Here is a 23,645-nt window from a genome sequence, read left to right as displayed (position 1 = left end):
AATAGGCCCTGGAGCCTTAGGTCCCACCTGGGGGCGCGGCCTGAGGCACATGGTCGGGTTGGGCCCATGTGCCTCAGGCCGCGCCCCCAGGTGGGACCTAAGGCTCCAGGGCCTATTCTGATTGGCCCACGCGCCTTAGGCCCCACCAGTAGGCGGAGCTTTAGGACGGATGGGCCAATCCGGCCTCATTCCTTCGTTGGCTGCCTGCCGGACAGGCGGGTTTGGCTCCCGTCTGTCCGGCCAACTTCCAAAGGTACGGGGAAGGGGGGTGGGGGGTCGTGGGGGTCGGCCAGGGGGGTCGCGGGTCGGCTGGGGGGGCGGTCGGAGGTTCTTGGGGGGGGGGGACGGTCGTTGGGGGGGAGGGGGGTTTGCGTCGAGGGCAGGAGGGCCTGGGATCCCTCCTGCCCGTAATGTAGTGCGGGGTGGGGTTAGGGGGTCGCCGTGGCCAGGAGGGTTTGGGCTCCCTTCTGGCCCGATATTGTCGGGAAGTCGGCGGTCCTTCGGGGTGGGGGTGCGAGTGGTCCTGCCGGGGGGGGGATGTATCGGACGTCGGGGAGTCGGCCGGGCAAGAGGGCTTGGGCTCCCTCTTGCTCCGATCGTGGATGCGGGTGCGGGTGGGAGCGCGTGCGAGTGGTCGTTCGGGGTGGGGGTGCGAGTGGTCCTGCTGGGGGGGTGAATCGGGCGTCGGGCGGGGTGGGAACTATGTTTGAAAACTTTCGTATACCGCGCTCACGCATATAACGCGTGAGGGGTATGCGCGGTAGGTAAAAACGCGTATAACGCGCGCGTTATATGCGTGAAAATACGGTAACTTTTGAAAGTCTAAAGTTCTTATATCTGACCCCTGATGCAGGCAATTTATTGCTGAAATGCAGCTGTGTTGGGTCCTGTTTTTCGTGCCACCAATTGTTGGATATAATAAATTAGTTTTGGTTCCATCACTTTGTCATCAACACCTTGCTTTGCTGCTCCTTGATGCAATAGGACCATCTCGGGACTCTGATCTGCATAATTGACGTGTCCGGTGCCTAGATTCTGAGCGTCAGGACATTGATTGTAGCCTCTGTTTCTGTATGCAAACGCAAACTTCAATTCAGCAAACATTTTGGTACTGCATTGGTGTCGACATTGAGCATAGCTGGGGATTCGGAACCTGATGCTCAACTTCCTGCAACCTATGCATCGACAGCTGCACTATCTGCATTGATACCACATCAGGAATGTTGTGTATTAGGGTCAACACAATGCCGAGACTCTACTTCTTCATCATTGATGCCTTGATCATCAAGGAATTTAGCATGTAAGAAAGTTAAGAAGCATGAGCACTCTTCTCCTTCTAAGTGTACCACTATATCCTCTCAGGCATCAACTTTGACACATGCAAATCATCAGTGTACAGATGACCATTCTCCAACCATCCAGCTGATGCCTTCCCGAAGGCAACCTTGACATTGAAACAGTACAGCAGACTGCTTTTGTGCCATGGTACTGGCACTGACTGTACAGAAAAAAGATCTGGTCTATGCTCAGACAAGATCTTTCAGGGCAACTGCACACAGTCTACATAGGCTTCAAAGTCTCCAATGCCTGCCTCAGCCCATTCTAAGGATACATTGAAGTATCAGTCGAGGACACGATCAGACATCTGCTCAATACTGACCATTGCTATTGACAAGAACCTACGCTACACATGCATAGTCCTCATTAAAGGAAGTTTCACCTCGACACTTTCCTCAATGTACACTCCCAAATACATCGAGGAATCTTACTCTGATATATCTCTCCACTCTAGTGAGGACTTACCAGATTTCTCTGCATAAGAATCCTTTGATATACCTTCTGATCCTTCCCCCATTTGAATATCCCCATCTGAATGCTCTCTTTAATTGGCTTCATCTGACAAATGGAGCAGGCATTGCCCCCCCCAAAAAAATGCAGACAGAGGTGGAACCTCGTTCTGAACTCTTTGAATTCCTTAACTTTGAAACTCCACAAAACGAATGTATCAAAGTACCTTTACACAAAGTCATGAAAGATGCTTTATGTAAAAACTGGGAGACTCCCTTATCAGTACAAGTTGCTCCTAGAAAGATAGACATGTCCAGGATTTGACAGACCTCAGTTTCAATACCATTCCCTGGTTTGAAATCTGCCCTCAAGCATTCACGTAGTTCCCGCTGTTACACTTCTGCTCCTCCTGGAAAAGAGATCAGACATTAAACTCATTTAGCAAATACATATTCCAGTCTTCCATGCTACTCAGAATAATAGACTACCACTTTTACATGTCCATTTATCACAAATCATTGCTAAAACAATTATCTGACTTCAATCAATATCTTCCAGCAGATCACCTGAATCAATTCCAACAGCTTTTCAAGAACTTATTTACTACTAGAAAGTCCATGGCTCAGGCAGCATTTGATGCATTTGCTGTCTCCTCCAGAACATCTGCAGTAGCAATTCCAGTGTGTAGAATAGCCTGGCTTCAGGTCTGTAAACGTCAGTCTAAGAACACCTCTCCAATTTGGAGAGAAAATTGAACAAGCTATGGATAAGATCAAGAAACATAATGATGCTATGACGACTATTTCTTTTTTTTTTTTAGTTCAATATTTTTTATTGATTTTTTGAAAAAATATAGGAAACAGTTCAAGTACATGGTATCAAAATATAAAACAAAACATTTAGTATAACTAATATTCAGTTACATTGTGCAATGTAGAATTGAATCGTTTTAAAAGATCTAAAGTACTAGGACTGTTCATGAAAAATTAGTAAAAGGAAAGATAAGAGGAAAGAGAAATTGAAGGAAGAAAAAGAAGAGGAAGAAGAAGAAGAGAGGAGTGTCTATGAAATAGATTTAACATATGAGTCCAGGAATTTCCAGGGTGATTTACATTGTATCAAATTTTTGGAAAGTCGAATTATATTTTTCTTTTCATAAGCATATGATTCAAATTTATGATACATGCTCAAAGAATTCCACCAGAAGGTATAGTTTAGTAATGAAGAGGACTTCCAATTTTTCAAGATGTGCATAAGGGCAGTCACAAACATTGCATCAATGAGTTTAGGAGGACAGTTAGACTGTGTAAAACAAGGGTGTTGAGATCGGAGAATTATAGTGTCAAAGGAAATTTCTTCTGAACAATTGGTAATAGACTTTATGGTGTCCCAAATGCACGTCCAAAAGGAACGAACTTGAGCACAATGGAAAAGCATGTGATCAAGAGTCCCAACTTCTTTCATACAGTTCCAACATATAGAGTCTTGTTTTAGGTTAGCTTTCCACATCCGAAAAGGTGTCCATACCACATTCCACATAATGAAGAACATTGATTGTGAGACTCTGGATGATAAAAGAGGTCGGTTTGTCAAGGACCAAAAGAGTTCCCAGTCAACATCAGAAAGTGAGGTTGTCAGCATAGGTTCCCAATGTTTCATGGAATGAGAGGAAAATGTAAAAGAGTGATAAAAGTATGACGACTATTTCTAAAGCACAGACTTCTCAACTTTCCATGTTGTCTCAGAGATATTCTACCAATTCCAGGCATTCCTCCTATTATAATCCCAGGTGTCACTACAATTAACCATCTTCCTCCTATTCTCAAGCAACCATAAAGATGCCAATCTAGACAACAAAGATAATGGAAATCACAATCTTGGTCTCAATCCAAACAGCAGTTGTTCTTTTAGCCAACATATCCCTAAATCTCCCTCCAAATCTTTCCATAGGCAGCAGACTAATTTACTTTATCCAAGGACAAGCAGGCAGCATTTTCTTACATATGGGTGACGTCGTCCATGGAACCTGGCACAGACATGATTTAATGAGATGGAGTCTGCTTGGGTTCAGCCGAGGGAGATCTTGCCTCACAAATTTGCTTGACTTCTTTGAAGGTGTGAAAAAACATGTGGATAAAGATGAGCTGGTTGATATAGTATATCTAGATTTTCAGAAAGCTTTTGATAAAGTTCCTCACGAGAGGCTCCTGAGAAAATTAAAGTGGCATAGGATAGGTGACAAAGTTCAATTGTGGATTAAGAATTGGTTATGAGATAGAAAACAGAGGGTAGGGTTAAATGGTCATTTTTCTCAATGGAGGAGAGTAAACAGTGGAGTGCTGCAGGGGTCTGTACTGGGACCGGTGCTATTTAACTTATTTATAAATGAACTGGAAGTTGGAATGACGAGTGAGGTAATTAAATTTGCAGATGACACTAAACTGTTCAAAGTTGTTAAAACACATGCGGATTGTGAACAATTGCAGGTGGACCTTAGGAAATTGGAAGACTGGGTGTCCAAATGGCAGATGAAATTTAATGTGGACAAATGCAAAGTGATGCACATTGGGAAGAATAACCTGAATCACAGTTACCAGATGCTAGGGTCCACCTTGGGGATTAGCGCCCAAGAAAAGGATCTAGAGGTGTTATCATAGATAATACGATAAAATCTTCCGTCCAGTGTGTGGCGGTGGCCAAGAAAGCAAATAGGATGCTAGAAATTATTAAAAAAGAGATGGTTAACAAGACTAAGAATATTATAATGCCCCTGTATTGCTCCATGGTACAACCTCATCTGGAGTATTGCTTTCAATTCTGGTCTCCTTATCTCAAGAAAAATATAGTGGCGATAGAAAAGGTTCATAGAAGAGTGATCAAGAGAGACTAAAATGGTTAGGGCTCTTCAGCTTGAAAAAGAGACGGCTGAGGGGAGACATGATCGAAACATTCAAGATAATGAAGAGAATAGACTTAGTAGATAAAGACAGGTTGTTCACCCTCTCCAAGTAGAGAGAACGAGAGGACACTCTCAAAGTTAAAAGGGGATAGATTCCGTACAAACCTAAGGAAGGTTTTCTTCATCCAGAGAGTGGTAGAAAACTGGAACGCTCTTCCAGAGGCTGTTATAGGGGAAAACACCCTCCAGGGATTCAAGATAGTTAGACAAGTTCCTGCCGAACCAGAACATACGCAGATAAGGCTCTGAGCACTGGCCTTTGACCTAAGGGCCACCGCGTGACTAGGCATGATGGACCACTGATCTGACCCAGCAGCGGCAATTCTTATGTTCTTAAGTCTACAAAATCCTGAGAGGAGTAGAACTTGTTCAAGTGGATTGATTTTTAACTCCGTCAAAAATTAAAAAGAGTGGGAGACACTTGATGAAGTTACGGGGAAATACTTTAAAATCCAATTGTAGGAAATTTTTTTTCACTCCAAGAATAGTTGATCTTGAACGCATTGCCACAGGTTGTGGTAAGAGCAGATAGCGTAGTTGGTTTTAAGAAAGGTTTGGACAAGTTCCTGGAGGAAAAGTCCATAGTCTGTTATTGAGAAAAACACGGGGAAGCCACTGCTTGCCCTGTATCGGTAGCATGGAATATTGCTACACCTTGGGTTTTTGCCAGGTACTAGTGACCTGGATTGGCTATCGTGAGAATGGGCTACTGGGCTTGATGGACCATTGGTCTGACCCAGTAAGACTATTCTTAGGTTCTTATGACAGTCAAAAAGTGTACTTGTCACTTTAAATCTTTAAGACCCACTATACCACATGCATGCTGGTGCCTTCCCTCCTGACACCAGCTTGCAGGACCATCTGTTTTCTGTGGACATGAGAAGCTGTTCCTTAGTCTCTCTAAGTTCTTCAAACTTCTGATATTTTTGTGCCTTCCCATTCATTCTTTTCTTTCCTTTTTTTTGTCATTTTTTTTTCCTTTATATCCTTTTATTTCCTTCAGTAAAAAAAAAAAATTATATTTATTACCATTTTTCATTTTTTGGCCTTCGAACATTTTACAGCCTACTTTGTGGCTTTCAATCCTAACAGAATTGGAAATCCTGTTACCAAGAGAACCATTCTCCACTTGATTAACAGACTTTATTTTTTATTCCATAAGACACACTTTTTTCCCCAAAAAAAGTGGGTGGAAATAAGGGTACGTCTTATGGAACGAATACCCCCCTCGCCTCCCGGTACGTTTAAATTGTGTTGGTCCAGCGGTGTATTGGCAGGAGCGCGCTTTCCACATTCCTTCCCTTCCCTCGCTGGACTGCTGCCTCCTGAGTCCTCATTATGTCGCGGCCAGTGGCGCACAAGGCAGGAGCAAGTTTTTTGCGCTCCTGCCTGGGCACGCTTCCTGAATAGCTGCCTATTTCTGCTCTACATCTGCTAAGGACATCTGCAAACAGATCCATACCTTCACTTCACACTATTGTTTAGAGCAAAACTTAAGAAGAGACAGTCTTTTGGACAAGGAGTCCAAGGAGATTAATTTTATTTCCTGAAGGCCAACTTTCCTGCCAACCCTTTTTGGATTCTGTTAGGATCATGTTTTATATATCCTTACTTCTTTAGCAGCTTGGGAGTCCCACATGTGAGAATATTATACCTGCTTATCCTTGGAGAAAGCAAAGATACTTACCTGTAGCAGGTGACCTTCAAGGACAGCAAGTATATATTCTCACAACCTACCCACACTAATTGGCATCTTAGCTTTGTTACTGAGCTGCAGGTTCCGTGAGTTGGTGTCATGCAGGAAGACATGGGTACTGCCTAAAATTTTAGAGTGACAGTGCATTTGGTATGTGTTCATATCAGGTTACGTGGATGACATCACCCACATATGAGAATATATACCTGCTTAGGGAACACCTTCTACATATAAGTATCTTTGCTTCCTCAGTGTGCCAAATTCTGGCCAGCATATTTTTCTGATACCTGTAAAAGCTATTTTCGCCATCCCTAGAATTTACAAAATTTGTGGTCATGGGCATAAAGTTTTCTAGGTGTTGGGGAGGTGAAAAGGGTCAGGAGAGGATATATTGGTTTATCTGAAATTTGAAATAATCGGATGTTTAACTAATATGCAGTTGAACTTAATGCATTTTTTGGCCGTGGGGTCAGTGGCCCATGTGCTTAGTAATACAGGACTAGGGGTGGGCTGCAGGAAGATTCTTTGGCTTGATATTTGTATAACATTTAAGTGACTGTTGCTAAAGCTAAATTGATCAGTAGAGAAGATTGCCAATAAACATCAGCAGTATTTCTATATAAGGTATTTGCTCAAAAAAAGGGGGGCGAAACTATGTTTGGGTTGACAGGATTCCATTCAGAGTCTGACACATTTTATTAAATATATGTAAGATACAAAAAGGTGAAGGATGTTCCTTCCTCAGGAGCAAGAAGAACTAAATGGAAAGGTAGTAACAACTTCTAAGAGTTGATTCAGATCCTTATTAGAAATCTCTCATCTTTCCCTTATCACTTTCCCTTATACAACTGATATGTTTCTATAAACTTTAGGAGTAATGGAGCAAGTTTTAGTTCTTAACTAAGTTGATCTTGTGTTTCTGGTGAAATCTCTGATATTGTGTGCTGCTGCTGCAGGTCATATAGAAAACGCACTCAACCCAGGAGGCATAAAACGGAGGACCAGAAGTCACTGAGAGAAGTCATGGCCATGGCTTCCGGTTTGAAAGATGAGAAGATAAAAGAAGAGTCTAGAGAGTGCACAGACATGGAGGAAGAGCAAGACAAGCAGCTAAGCTGCTGTAGAGGTAAAGCAAAAGCACTTGAACATACTGAGAAATGGTAGGGAAGACTAAGACTGAGACTAGTTAATGAAAGAGAGACTGCAGTTACTCAAAGGTCATTGTGCAGATCCTAGAAAGATAGTATTCAGGTTGGAGGAGAGAGATGTGTTAATGTGAGAAGAATAAAGCAATATTAAATCTAGAAGCTGGCAAAATTTTGATTTTGGTACCAAAACATCCCAAAATCCAGGTTCAGGTTTCTGCCAGTAATGCACCTCCTACCCCCTAAAAAAAAATTTTTTTTGCAATCACTCTCTGCTGCTGTCCTCGGGCCACCCATAGCAGAAAACACTTATCCCACCCCCACTATAGAAAAGGAGCTGCCTCAAAATAGGCGCTTCCCAGACCTATCCTAATAAGTCGTGGTGATCTAGTGGCCTCTTCTCATGGCTGCCAAGACTTCCCATAGCAGCTTTGCAGCCATTTCCATTAAGTAGTAGCACCAGGCAGGAATGAGTGGGCTTTGTTCCTGCCAACACTAAAGAGGTGTAGAAGATGAAAAGGTGAGGCTAAAATGGAAACAACCACAATGCAGCAATCCTCACTCAACAGGATCAAATATGAGATGGCAACAAGGCTCATAAAGTCATTTACATCAATAAAAAAATCCAGTGTGGATTTTTTGACTTGGCTCATGTCATTGCCTCCTTTGTCAAATGCAGCTAATAATTTACTTCTGTATTATTTTATCAGAAATAAAAACCAAATGACAGCACAGTTTCTTTTACTTATCATTTTAATGCAGTGTCTCTAGCATGCCCCGACAGGACCCATTTCGCCCACAAGGGCTTTCTCAAGAGTTCATAGAGGAGCTCTTTTTCAGCATCCTTCCACGTTTGGGGCTGTCCCCAGCTGGTGATAGATGGTGTGGATTATGTGGCGGATGCCCTCTATGTTTTCCTGCAAGTTCTCAGTAAGGCCCCAGCTTCTGCAGTGTCAACATAACAGACTCTGGATCCGTTTAGTATTTCTGCCTCTAAGGCGATTCTGAGAAGACTTCCCTTCAAGGGTCAGCTGCTTTCTGATAAAAGTCTTATGACCTCGTTGCAAGTGTGGCAGATCGCCATCCTAAGTCTCTCACAATTCTTTTCGTCCCTCCTGCAGATTTTGTCAGAATCCCTTGGGCTCTTCATCCCCAAAGATATTCCCAGGAATTCCACCCATAAAATTCCAAATGTTCACTATTGTCAGGATCTCGTCCTGGAGCGGCACCTAAAAGGTTACAATGATGCCAGAAGTCTGGATCCGGGTCGGCTCTCTGTTTTACCAAGAGTGGGCTCGAATACCCTCAGATCAATGGGTGCTGGACATCATTCGGGAGGGGTACAAGATAGACTTCTTTCACCTCCCTCTGGATTCGTTTCTGGACTCCTCGGCAAGTTGACTAGAGAAGAAGTCGAAGGTTTGTATTACCCTGCAGCCTCTCTTCCAAGCGATAGATCCCATCTCAGAAGAAGACTCAGGCTTAGGTAGATACTCCTTATACTTCATCGTGCAAAGAAAGGATCAGAAGACTGGAGATCCATTCTGGATCTCAAGTCAGTCAATCACTGTTTGCGGATTCCACACTTTCAGATGGAAATGGTATGTATGGTCATAACTGCCATTGCTCCAAGGGAGTTTCTTGTGTCCTTCAATCTCATGGGCCTTACCTTCTTATTCCGATCTACCTGGATCATCGCAGGTGTCTGCATTTTCATGTTCTTCAGCAGCTTTTCATGTTCACAGCTCTGTTGTTTGGGCTGGCAAATAATCCATGCACCTTCACAACTGACATAGCAGCCTTCCTCTGCAGGATGGGTGTACCTTCCACTGCAGGATGAGTATCTGGGCGACTGGCTGATCTGGGCTCCATCTCAACAGGACTGTGAGCGAGTGGTGGAGATGGTACTGTCTCAGCTGGAGCGCATGGACTGGATTGTCAACTTCAAGAAAAGTCAGCTGACACCATTGCAGACTTCCCGAGCCATGCAAACAGAAGCTTCAAAAATAGATCTTGGATCTCAGGGCACTCCCAGTTCCCTTGGCCTGGCACTATTTGCAGGTGTTGGGGTTCATGGCAGCCCTTTTCGAGCCACTCAGAAATGCTTCACTTTGGATCATACGATTGTCTTTCCAGTGGCTAGAGTCTCTGTATGGTGTATTTCGGAGCTCCAGGGTCTTTCAAGTAGGGAGCCTTTTCTAAGCATAGCAGACTCAGGAGTTGTTCTCTGTACATTCCTTCCTGTCTGCCGGAAGTAGTTTCAGATTTTCATGTCAACCAAGAGGTTTGTTTGCCTTCTGTTTCTTGGGGTTGGCTTGGAAGGATCAGTTCTTCTGCAAATTAGATGAGCAGAGGATTTTCCTCCACTATCTGGAGAAAGCTAATGATTTTTCATTTTTCAGATCATCTTTTTGTCCTGAAGTCCCAACCTTGTCGAGATAGGTTAGCGTCCATGGCTTCTATTGCCCATTGGATCCATATGGCCTTCTTGTTGTCTTACATTGCCCAAGGCAAGCAGCCATTGGTTTCTCTCAAGGCCCACTCGACCAGAAGTGTTGCGGTCTCGTGGGCAAAGTCTCGAGTAGTTCCTCCATTCGAAACTTGCAGGGCGACTACTTGGTCTTCACTTCATACCTTTACCAGATTTACTGAGTGGATGTGGCAGCTTGTTATGATGTCGCTATTGGGGCCTCTGTTGCGGGCAGGCTCTTCTGTCCCTCTCTAGACACTGCCATTGCTTTGGTACGTCACCTTGCGTACTGAATCCGGAAGGGACGTACCGCAATGGAAGATTAGGATTTTACCTTTGGTAATCTTCTTTCTGGTAGTCCCTGGAGGATTCAATATGGCATACCCTCTGTATATGATCAGTTTATCTGAATCACCTGCCATTTCTGCCTTGGTTATTCTTCTACTAGGCCAAAGTATCTTCCAGACAGCAGATGATGCTGTGGGGGATTTCACTCTTTTTGTTGTTTTTTTCCCCCCCAAGATGGCGTCCGAATAGGATGTCATCTACATTACCTCTACTATTTCTTTTTCAGTTTTGTTATGATTTTTTACTTAATTATTTCCAATTTGTTTTATTTTTAAGTATTTCTTTGCTTTACTGGCATAATTTTTACTTCTCTAATGGTCTGAGAAAAATATTATTAATTTTTTTGCCATTTGAACATTGCCATGAGAGACCGTTAAAGTGTGTTTAGCCAAGGCCCTACTACCTGTGTTAATGAAATATGGGAAGATTCACGGCTGGGGAGTTGTCTCAGTTTTGCTCCAGGCTTTACTCTCTTCTCCATTCGAAACTTCTACTTAAATTGCTGTACAGTCTATTCTTAACCTGTACTTAAATTACTGTATAGTCCTTGTATTTAAACTACTGTATAGTCTTTGTACTGTCCAAATGTACTCCACTGTGAATGTTTGCTTGTAGACCATTCTGAGCTACTGGGAGGACAGGATAAAAATCTAAATAAATAAATAAATACTCTCCTCTCCGCCTGGAAGCCGATGCTTTACTCTTAGATTGGACGGGCCTGTTTCTATATGCATTCCTTCCAATTCCTCTCATGTTGAGGACTCTGTTCAAACTCAAACGAGAGGCAGCCACCATGATTCTCATTGCTCCTTGGTGGCCCAGGCAGCATTGGTTCTCCCTTCTACTTCAGCTCAGCTCCAGGGAACCAATACCTCTTCCAGTTTTTCCTACTCTGCTTACTCACCATCAGGAATCACTTCTACATCCCAACCTGCAATTATTACACCTGACAGTTTGGTTTCTCTCAGGCTGAATTCTTCTGATTTACATCTCTCTCAGCCTGTTCAACATATTATTGATGCCTCCAGGAAACCAGCCACCCAACAATGTTATCAACAAAAGTGGACTAGGTTTTCTTCCTGGTGTCTTCATAATCATGATCTCACATCCTTGTCAGTGGAATTGGTGTTAGATTATCTACTCCATTTATCTGACTCTGGTCTCAAGTCTACATCTATCAGAGTCCATCTTAGTGCTATTACAGCTTTTCACATGCCAGTCAAGGGAAAACCTCTTACTTCTCATCCTTTGGTCTCCAGATTCATGAAAGGACTTTTCAACGTTAAACCACCTCTCAAACCTCTGCCTGTCGTCTGGGATCTTAATGTGGTTCTTTCCAATTTGATGAAGCCACCATTTGAACCAGTGGCCACAGCTCACCTCAAGTTTCTCACCTGGAAAGTTGTCTTCCTTATTGCTCTCACCTCTGCTAGGAGGGTCAGTGAGTTACAAGCGTTGGTGGCAGATCCACCTTTCACAGTTTTTCACCATGATAAAGTGGTTCTACGCACGCATCCAAAGTTTCTACTGAAAATAATCACGGAATTTCATCTCAATCAGTCGATTGTTCTGCCAGTGTTTTTTTCCTAAGCCTCTTTCTCATGCTGGAGAAACTGCTTTGCACATTGGACTGTAAGCGTGCTTTGGCCTATTACATCGACAAGGCAAAGTCTCATAGAACATCTCCCCAACTGTTCATCTCATTTGATCCAAACAAGTTGGGGGCATCCTGTTTCCAAGAGAACGATTTACAACTGGCTGGCTGCCTGTATCTCGTTCTGTTATGCTCATACTGGTCTGGCACTGGAGAGTCATGCCACAGCCCACAAAATTAGAGCTATGGCAGCTTCTGTTGCTTTCCTTAGATCTACTCCCATTGAGGAAATTTGTATAGGTGCCACCTGGTCCTCAGTTCATACATTCACTTCTCACTATTGTCTGGAGTATTTCTCCAGACGGGATGGGCACTTCGGCCAATCTGTATTACAAAATTTATTCTCCTAAAGGCCAACACTCCCACCATCCCATTCTTGTTAGCTTGGAGGTCACCCATCAGTGAGAATATGCTGCCTGCTAGTCCTGGGATAAAACACAGTTACTTACCTTAACAGGTGTTATCCAGGGACAGCAGGCAGATATTCTCACAACCCACCCACCTCCCTGGGTTGGCTCCTTAGCTTTCTTATCTTAACTGAAGGACCGCGTGCCTACGTCGGGCGGGAAGGTACTCGCGCATGCACAGTGCGGGCTATCACAAACTTTCTAAATATTTAAAGTGGTGATGCAGTGGGGCTCCGTCAGTGACATCACCCATCAGTGAGAATATCTGCCTGCTGTCCCTTGATAACACCTGTTACGGTAAGTAACTGTGCTATACCAGTAGTTCATTGTGGATAACAATTAAAGAAGCTGGTCAAAATACCAGGAGTAACAAGTAGATTTAATTTAAAAACAAAATACTCCAAATTTTTGCTGTTAAAAATTTTTGAAATAAGGTGGTTTTCATTTTTTCTGAAAATACAGATAAACCAAGTTTATTCAGGATTTTAATATCCTGCTTATCAAAGAAATTGTCTAAGCAGCTTACAATCTAGCCATATAGGGAAGGGAGTATGCAGATGAGACTGGACTGGGGGGGTAGAAATACAAAACTAAAAAGAAAAGGGGGGGGATAGGACAGAAGGATGTACTCTGCTACTGATTATGGAAAGAGAAGAAAGGGACAAAGAAGATATTAAGTGTAGACATTTTCCAAAAGAGATGTTTTAAGATCTGATTTAAATTTGGCCAAGGAGGATTGGAGTCTAAGATGGAGTGGCAATGCATTCCATAGTCCAGGACCTTTCACTGAAAAGGTAGAGCAATGGATGGAGTCTAAGATTTCACAGAAGGTGGGAGTAGTAAGACAATTTTGACAGGACAACTTGAGGGTTCTAATCTGGCAGTAGGATATAGAGAGGAGCATCAGAAGCACAAATTTTGAACACAAGCTGAATAATTTTATACAGTAGATAATGTGATGTGTGACAGGGAACCACTGAGCAGCGTTGAGAAGGGGAGCGATATGATGAAATTTGCAGTAGCAAGTGAATGTGTAACCACAAAAAGATGATATACAAGTCCCATCCCCTATTTTGGATGGTTTGAAATTGTTTTTTATCTTTGACATCGATATCTTTATACAATGAATTAAAATAGTCAAGATGACTAATTACTAGAGAGTGGACAAGAATATTCAAGAACATTAAGTGCTGATGGTTGGAGGAGGTTGCGTATAGATCTGTTTAAGTATAGTTTATAGATGTCACGTTGAAAGACTATTGAGATCTGAGGTATAAAAGATAAAGTGGCATCTAGGATTACTCATAATATTCTTGAAGAGGTAACAAGTGGGACAGAGATTGAAGAAAGCAAAATGGGAGATGTGAGGGTAGCTTACTGAGATCTGTTAAATAGTAATGATTTAGATTTACTTGGATTCAGTATTAGTCTGTGGGTGGTCAGCCAATCAAATGAACTAATCTGGTTTTAATTGAGTTGATTTGAGGTGTCAGAAGTCAAGGGTGCATAAGACCTGGATGTCATCTGGTAGACATAAGGTGTAAATTCCATTGATTGAAGTAGTCAGTAAACATTATTCGCCGATGACGCCAAACTGAGTAATGTAGTGGGCAAATGCACAACAGACGAAGATTCAGTGCCCGACAACATGATGCACGACCTACTCCTACTGGAGCGATGGTCTAGGACATGGCAACTCAACTTCAATGCCAAAAAATGCAAAGTTATGCACCTGGGCAGCCAGAATCCATGCAAGTCTTATACCCTTAATGGCGAGATCCTAGCAAAAACGGTTGCAGAACGAGACTTGGGGGTAATCGTCAGTGAGGACATGAAGTCTGCCAATCAAGTGGAGCAGGCTTCGTCCAAAGCAAGACAAATCATGGGCTGCATACGAAGGGGTTTCGTCAGTCGTAAGGCGGAAGTCATTATGCCATTGTATAGATCATGGTGAGGCCCCACCTGGAATACTGTGTGCAATTCTGGAGGCCGCATTATCGCAAGGATGTGCTGAGACTGGAGTAGGTGCAAAGAATGGCCACCCGGATGGTCTCGGGACTCAAGGATCTACCATACGAAAAACGGCTTGACAAATTACAGCTATACTCGCTCGAGGAGCGCAGAGAGAGGGGGGACATGATCGAGACGTTCAAGTATCTTACGGGCCACATCGAGGCGGAGGAAGATATCTTCTTTTTCAAGGGTCCCACGACAACAAGAGGACATCCGTTGAAAATCAGGGGCGGGAAACTACGAGGTGACACCAGGAAATTCTTTTTCACTGAAAGAGTGGTTGATCGCTGGAATAGTCTTCCACTACAGGTGATTGAGGCCAGCAGCGTGCCTGATTTTAAGGCCAAATAGGATCGGCATATGGGATCTATTCACAGGGCAAAGGTAGGGGAGGGACATTAAGGTGGGCAGACTAGATGGGCCGTGGGCCCTTATCTGCCGTCTATTTCTATGTTTCTATGTTTCTATGTAAAGGCGCCAAGTAGATGTTGAAAAGTATAGGGGTGGTGGATGATGTCACCATCCAAGATGGATGGCTGAATGTTTAACTCCACATGCCTCTTTGATAAATTACCAAATATCCACATCCTCTTCCTTAGGGAGATTATTCCAATTAAACTACTACTACTATTAATTATTTCTACAGTGCTGCCAGATACACGCATCGCTGTACAGAGTCACAAAGAGTAAGAAAACAGTCCCGGCTCGAAAGAGCTTACAATCCAAACAGGCACCAGACAACTTTAATTCTATGGCCTTCCCCTTAGTTGCGATGTTGCAATCCAGCTGCCGGAATCTTAAAGACTTTACATTTCAACCGAACAACCTGAAAAACATCTGGTGGAGAAAGATATCCATTCATTGGCTTCATCAAAGCTAACGGCACTGGAGAACATAGTGAACACAGCAAGCCAACCAGTAGGTCAGCTGACCAACGTTTGAGAAAATGCTTCAGAAAATTAAAGTCGATATAAAAGCTGTCTGTAATGAACTCACAGCATTAGCTTCAGACCTCCATTCAGAATTAGCAGAGCTGGGACACCGCATGGATGAGGCTCATAAGGAAGCTAGTATGGAGGTCAGCTCCATGGTAGTACAAACAAATTAGCTTTACATCCTAGGTAAAATAGAAGAATAGGAGCAACTGTTTGGATCAGGGGCATTCCTGAGACTGCAGATTTTATAGATTGTGAAAGGGTGACATAGCAAGTAGCAAACATGTTATTGTTAGATGGCTTTGCTCAAATATCTCCTGACTCTATATGTATTGAACTGGCATATCTGGCTGCACTGCATGCAAATAAACCACAGGACATAATTGCTTATTTTAAACTTAAGGAAGTGATCATATCAAAGGCCTGAGCACAAACGGTCATTAAGTGGGAAACATGAAACTGAACTCTTATCAAGATCTGGCATATGTAACTCTTCGATGAAGAGTGGTCTTAAAACCTTTAATTAAATATCTGCGGGAAAATAACACTCACTATTGATGGCACCATCTATTCGCCTTGCTTTTTACTTAGCGGGCTTGCTATGATCAGTTAAGACACTGGAAGACACAACTCAGATTTTTCCAGAGCTCCCGTTGATTTCTGCTTCTCAACAACAACTGGGACTCATTTGAGACCCCAATCTACCTTACCACTCTCCTCCAGGCCTTGTAGGCAGCATGTGATACAAGTTGGAGGGTGACTTTCTAGATTATTGTCAGAAGGCCGACCACATTCTGTAGGGCCTTTTTGAAGAGGCTTGGTGATTTGGTAAATTTAGTTTTGATTTGAGAGAGTGGTATAATTGGATGACTCTGGACACCGATCTTTGCTTAGAAGATTTACCGAGACAATGATACTAAGAGATGTAGTTATCACTAGGATGCATTTATATGTCTAAAAATGATAATTTGGTTACACTTGGAGGTTGTTACTATAGTCTATGGATAATTAAGTACTTTCAATTACTTAGTTATACAGGTAGAATAGAAGTATGTGGGACAATGATCTCTTCCTCCTGTGGATAAGCATGCTTAAATGTGGTGCTTCCCTATTATGTTTGGTCAGTAGGGGCTTGGCAGGGTTGGATAAACAAAGGGTAAGGGATGGGGGGATTACAGTTTGTGACTCAGAGGGTAGATTCTTATTATTAAAGATGCAGCTTATTACACAAGTCTATACGCTAGTAAATATTTATGCCCCCAACACTTGGCAGGGAGAATTTTTTCAAACTCTGGATATCCTATTATAACACTTCACAAAATAGGGAACGGTTGGCAATATCGTCATCCAAATTTAAAAAAAAAAAAGACCTACTGAAAATCAATTTCTCATTACCACCAATAATAATCTTACATATATAACATCGAAGGGTAGGAAAAGCCTCAAAGAGTCTCGCAGAAAATCGTACAACTTCTTGTAACTCCCAGTTTCCAGTCATGGTCATATAAACCTCTCCTCTGATATAATGATTTCTACACAATTTCTGCAAAGTCATGGCTCGGAGAATCTAGTTCCAATTCGTTCTTCCACATCTGCAGCACAATGTGCCGAAAGTTCAGATGAAGAATTTTGCCTCTGCTGCTGTGGAGGAGTTGTATGAATCTGAATTGATCTGGTTAGAGACTTGTCACTGTCAAAGGAGAAAGCAGAATTGTTGAGTTCAAGGCTGAAGCAATAGAATCTTTTAAGGCAGGACTCCAAAATATCTTTTTTTTTTCTGTGATCATCACACCATCCTGGCTTTCTTTTACCAAATGGAAGGAAACATTTGTTTCTGTACTGATATTAATGGCCTCATGCGTGAACTGGGATATGAACATGCTTCTGACGAATGGAGACTATTCATCGATTCAAGCAAAGAAAGCCTTAAAGTGGTACTTTTACACAATGGAAACCAGAAGCCATCTGTTCCTGTTGCTCATGCAGTTTGGTTGAAGGAAACGTATGAGTCAATGGAGACGCTTTTAAAACTCACACGCTATGCAGATCACCAATGGAACCTCTGTGGTGATCTCAAAGTTGTGTCACTCCTTCTGGGTCTGCAACTGGGGTACACCAAATACATGTGGCTTTTTGTGTCTTTGGAACAGTCGTGATAATGCCAACCACTACAGGCAGAAACAATGGCCAAACCATGATTAATCCATATCTGGCAGATTCAATGTGAAGCACCAGCCATTAGTACCGTATATCATGATAAAATCTATCTTCCAGCACTTCACATAAAACTGGGACCAGGGCTGTGGAGTCGGTAAATAAATGTTCCGACTCCGACTCCTCAGTTTTTTGTACTTCAGACTCTGACTCCAGGTACCCGAAATTTCCTCCGACTCCAACTCCACAGCACTGGTTAATTTTCAGATCGTTAAAATGGAATGTCAAGTTGAGAGAAATGAGCATTTTCGACACCACCTTCTTTTTGCTTTTAATCAAGGTTCTAAGGCCTCAGAAGCTGCTCGCAACATTTGTGCTGTGTATATAGTGGGTGCTATAGCTGAAAGAATCGCTCGTGATTGGTATGCCAAGTTCAAAAATGGAGTCGGTAGATAAATACTCCGACTCCTCAGTTTTTTGTACTTCTGACTCCGACTCCAGGTACCCGAAATTTCCTCCAACTCCTCGACTCCGACTCCACAGCCCTGACTGGGACTCCTGAAAAATTTTGTCAAGGCAATGGACAGAAATGGTGATGTATTTCAGCACCTAAGAAGTTCGTTTGGTTTCAAGAAAAGTGAAGCCAAAATCAAAGAAGGTATTTTTTGTTGCTCCCAAAATCCGTGAATTGATCCTTGATGATGTGTTCAAACAGAAGTTGAACCCAGCTGAATTAGCAGCATGAGAATCATTTGTGCTGGTGGTTCAGAATTTTCATGGTATCACAGATCAAAGAATTATGTTGAGCTTGTGGAGAACATGCTGACAGCATATCAGCTAATGGGTGCCAGAATGTCACTTAAAATGCACTTCTTACATTCTCATCTTGACTTCTTCCCACCCAATCTTGGTGATGTCAGTGATGAGCATGGGGAAAGATTTCATCAAGATATCAAGTTGATGGAAAGCAGATAGGGAAAGTTCAATCCCAGTATGATGGAGGACTATTGTTGGTTCTTGCAAAGAGAGACAAATGTACAGTACAAGTGTAAAAGCAAGTGTCTCAAACATTTCTGAACATGCTGACATCACTTTTGTGTGAATTAAGAGAGGCGTAAATATATGCTGTAACATGTCTCCTTATTGTTTTCGTGTTTGTTTTCAGAGTAAACTCCTTAACACAAGTTTGGTGGGGCAGTTCATACTCGCAATATTGTGCCAATATGGCAATCAGTAACGTGTATCTCAGAACCCTGATGTGCTAACTGAATTTCAATTACAGATCTGAAATCAGCGTCAGTAAATTAATTAAGAACACTTCTTAAGTTCTCAGTAGCAAAGAAAAACTTTTTTTATGTTGACCACATACCAGTTTTTCCACGTATTCATCATCATAGGACTCTTAGGGACCCCTGAAGAAGACATCTTGTTGAAATGTGGACCATGTTGGGTCCTGCGCTACTAGCGAACTAGGCCCTTTTGATTTGTATGTGAATTAATTACTATTTTTTCATGTGAATTATTTTATTGTATATTTGGTACTTTGATTCTTTCATTAAAGTCCATTTCAGGATCATCGTCACTCCACAGTGTTTTCTTGTTTCTCTAGGACTCTTTTCTCTGTGGATTCCTTGGGGTCAATTCTTTTTGGTTTGTGTGACCAGTGTAATCTAACATGGATAAAAAACAGAAAGCTGAACTATAATTCTAAAATGATCAGGAAGAAAGTAAGAACACAGTAGACATAGTTGTTTAAGTTTGAAATATGTTTTTCAAACCAAATTATTAACCTGATGCTCCATTGTTAAAGAAGAATCAAGGAGCATACCCAAAACTTTAGAAATCATTTCAGTATTCAGTAGGAAAAAGGAGGTATTGATGCCCCTGTATAAGAATTTGGTGAGACCTCATTTAGAATATTGTGTACAATTCTGGAGGCCTTCAAAAAGATATAAAAAAGGATGAAGTTGGTCGAGGGGATAGCTACTAAAATGGTATGTGGTCTTCATCATAAGGCATATGGGGACAGACTTAAAGATCTCAATCTGTATACTTTGGAGCAGGGGTGTGAAATGGTCCTCGAGGGCTGCAATCCTGTCAGTTTTTCAGGATTTCCCCAATAAATATGCATGAGATCTATTAGCATACAATGAAAGCAGTGTATGCAAATAGATCTCATGCATATTCATTGAGGAAATCCTGAAAACCTGACTGGATTGCAGCCCTCGAGGACCAATATTTTATGTTGAATCAATTTTTATTATCAAATAATACAAAAACACAAACCAACAAACAAGAATCACAATTACAAAGAAAATAATCAGATACATGAGATCGGATTCAACACCCCACCCCCACCCCACCCCAAACTCCCTGATCTGAAAAGTAGAAGAACCCTAGTGCAGTAGGCTTGGACTCAGATAACCCACTGCCAAAGAGAAAAGCTAAACTCCAACACTGAGAAGAGAGAAAGAAGAAAAGAAAGAGAAAAGAAAAAAAAAAAAAGGGGGGGGAAGAACAGAAGGTGCACCTGGTGCCCTCACAAAAATACAACAAGCTCGGGGCCCAGAGAGAATTACAATAAATTCAGGATATCACTTCGAGCCCGTGGTGACAATGAAAAAAGATAAGAATCCCAGATCCGCAGAAATTGGCGTTTTCTTCGCAGGCTAAAAGACGCATCCTTCCGCTCCAACAGCAGCAGAGCATGCAAACGATTCCTCCAAGCCCAGAAGGAGGGCAAGGTATCTCCAATCCAAACAGCCAGAATCACCTTCTTCCCCAAGACACCCACCCGTCTCATAAACTGCCGCTGACCCGAATCAGATAAACAAAAGGCCTCATATTTATCCAGCAGGAGACCAGCTGCAGAAAGGGGGAGTGCCTTACCAAAAATGCGCTCCACATAAGATAAAACCTGTCTCCAGAAGAGTTTAATTTTCACACAGGACCAAAAGGCATGAATAAACGAGTGGGGTTGCTGGAGACACTTGGGACACAACGGAGAATCTGTATAACCTGAATAATATAACTGACTTTTCGTAAAATAGCCGCGATGAATCACCCTAAATTGACACTCCCGGAGATCTGCATTAACAGACACTCCTGGAATTCTGGAAATTAAGGAAGGGAGATCCAAAGCATCCTGAGCCATCCCCAAATCTTGACACCAGCGAGCTTGGAGTGCAGCACGATCAGCCGGACCTAACCAAAGCTGGAGATCTTTATAAAGACCTGAAACCGTAAACCCAGTCTCCAAATAGGGATCCAGTAGTGTCGCAAATCTGTCCTCAATAGGAAACGCCAAAGCGGCTCGGGGGAGAGATTGAATATAATGATGAAGTTGCCGAAACGCAAAAAAGTCACCCACAGAAAAAATTCCAGACCGGACTAGAACATCCCAGGACATTAAAGAGCCATCAGCCTGGAGAACATGAGCAAGCAGCGTATAATCCCGAGATGCCAGTTTACGAAAACAAGCATTCTCACTACCAGGGCTAAATTGCAGATTCCCCTGAATAGGTAAGTATCTAGTAGTCGAGGGAGTACCATTCCAAGAATGCAATACATAAGACCAGATGACGCGTAGAGAGTGTAACAACACACTTCCCCTAAATGGCACCGGTAAGGCAGAACGAGGCGACTGCACCAAGGACAAAATATGCCAAGGGGCAAAAAAATCCTTCTCATAGGGTTTCGGAGTAAAATCCTGGTGATCCGAAAGCCACTCCCCCAGGTAACGCAACAAACAGGCCGCATTGTATAACCGGAACTGCGGTAACCCCAGTCCCCCGCCTCCCCACGAGCCAAACAGGTAACGCAACGCCACCCGTGGTCGTCGACCCCCCCAGCAGAATCTAGAAAGCATAGAATGCAATTTAGTAATATCCCGTTTCAAAAGCCACAAAGGAAGTAACTGCAAAGTATAAAGCCATTTTGGAAAAAGGATCATGTTAAACAAATGGATCCTGCCTAATAAAGACAGTGGAAGAGGAGACCAACGAGCAAAATACTCAGTCGAGGAACAGAACAAAGAATCAATGTTGACGCGATATAACGCCGAAGTACAAGGCGTCAACAAGATCCCTAAGTAACGAAACGAAGAGGAAGCCCATTGAAGCGGGAAGGGCCCAGGCCAAGAGTCCCGTAACGACGAGGACGTGGCCAACGCTAAAGATTTGTCAAGATTAAGCTTAAAACCAGAATAATCTCCATATTCCTGAAAAGTGGCCATCAGATTGGAAAGAGATACAATGGGATCTGAAATATGAACCAAGAGATCATCCGCAAAAGCCGAGATCTTGAATTCGGAAGAACCAATTCGAATACCTGAAATAGCTCTATTAAGCTGAATATCACGGATCAAAGGGTCTAACGACAGAGCAAAGAGCAATGGAGAAAGGGGACATCCCTGACGCGTACCACGATGGATGGGGAACAGAGGAGAACTATGTCCATTGACCCAAACGAAGGCTGTAGGTGAATGATAAAGCACCCGAATCGCATCCTGAAAAAACCCTGTTATGCCATACCGAGTTAAAACCTCAAATAAAAAGTTCCAAGAAACACGGTCAAAGGCTTTTTCCGCATCAAAGCTGACCAATAGGGAAGGAAGACGGGTCCTCTCCACAAATTCCAAAGAAGCCAGTATGGATCTAATGTTTTTCACACTAGTACGCCCCTGCACAAATCCCACCTGAGGGGAAGCAATCAAATCAGGAAGAACACAAGCCAATCGATTAGCCAAAACCTTGGCAAACATCTTGGCCTCCACATTCAACAGGGAGATAGGACGGTAAGAAGAAGAAAGGGCAGCATCCCTATTAGGCTTCAACAGCACGACTATTTGAGCAGAGGAGAGAGAATCCGGAAGGGTACCCCGCTGAATAGCGGCCGTGAAGGTCTCAGCCAGTACAGGTGCTATGGTGGGATGGAGGAGTTTATAGAATTCCATCCGGAAACCATCCGGCCCGGGGGCCTTCAGCAACGACCCATTCTGTATTACTCTTGCTACCTCCTCAGCCGTGATAGGGGCATTAAGACTCACCACTGCCTGATCAGACAGACCCGGAAGGGAAAGGCCATCTAAATAGGCCGTGCCATCCATTAAATCAGATTGTTGTGAATAAAGTTGCCTATAGTAGTCAAAGAACACCGCGTTAATCTCGGCATCCGTCCGGACCATGGCCCCCCCATCTGAGCGAAGTTGGAGGACAGGAGTACGACCCGCTGACCGACGGACCACCCTTGCCAAGAGCGTCCCACGTTGGTTCCCATGGCGAAAAAGTTGATACCTATAATAAGCAAGCGACTTGACCGTTCTAGCATGCAACAATTCCTGAAGTTTGCACTGGGAGGCCAAGAGCTGAGAACGCAAAGAGGAAGTGTGAGATTGACCATAAAGCCGACGTAGGTCACCTACCCTACGTTCCAAGTGTAAAATCTCCCTATCTCGAGCACGTCTTTGATGGCTGGAATATGACATGATCTCACCGCGCAGCACCGCTTTCGCAGCCTCCCAGAAGAGAGTAGAGTCAGCCCGATGTTCCATATTATGATGTTGATAGTCAGACCATTTCCGAAGCAGAAACTCCTGAAACTTCGGATCCTTATACAAACGGAGCGGAAATCGCCAGCGGAAGGAGCCCGGGGAAGAGACATCCAAATGCAAGGTCAACAAAATCATGGTGTGATCAGAGACATCAAAGGAACCAATCGTGGCCGATTCAATCTGAGAAAACAAAGAGCTAGAAGTCAACCAGTAATCAATCCGGGATAAAGAGGCATGAGCCCTAGAAACGTGAGTATAATCACGCTCACCTGGATGAAGCGTCCGCCAGACATCAAGAACATCCAATGATGAGCAAAGTAAAGAAATACCCCTAGTAGGATGCACCCTATCCTGGGGAGTAGGAAGTGATTTATCCAACAAAGGGTCATGAACACAATTGAAGTCCCCTCCCACCAATAAAGGAATATCAGAATGTTGACCAAGAAGGCGAATAAGCGAGGAGAAAAACCGAGAGTCATAACTGTTAGGAGCGTAAACATTACAAAGAATCACAGGCTGACGATG

The 23,645-nt window shown here is 43.0% G+C and overlaps 1 protein-coding gene across 4 annotated transcripts in view; it reads left to right on the top strand.

Annotated features, from left to right (window-relative positions):
• KDM4B (lysine demethylase 4B) overlaps positions 1-23,645 on the top strand; it is a 354,261-nt gene that overhangs the window by 231,521 nt on the left and 99,095 nt on the right. For all 4 annotated transcript variants that reach the window (XM_033955335.1, XM_033955336.1, XM_033955333.1 and 1 more), the window contains exon 10: positions 7,400-7,569. In XM_033955335.1, the coding sequence (XP_033811226.1) occupies positions 7,400-7,569 (170 nt within the window). The remainder of the gene's footprint in view (positions 1-7,399; positions 7,570-23,645) is intronic.

The sequence above is a fragment of the Geotrypetes seraphini genome, chromosome 8, assembly GCF_902459505.1.
Source record: "Geotrypetes seraphini chromosome 8, aGeoSer1.1, whole genome shotgun sequence".
In the NCBI taxonomy this organism is placed as follows: Eukaryota; Metazoa; Chordata; class Amphibia; order Gymnophiona; family Dermophiidae; genus Geotrypetes; species Geotrypetes seraphini.
This window is presented reverse-complemented; position numbering and strand designations above follow the sequence as displayed.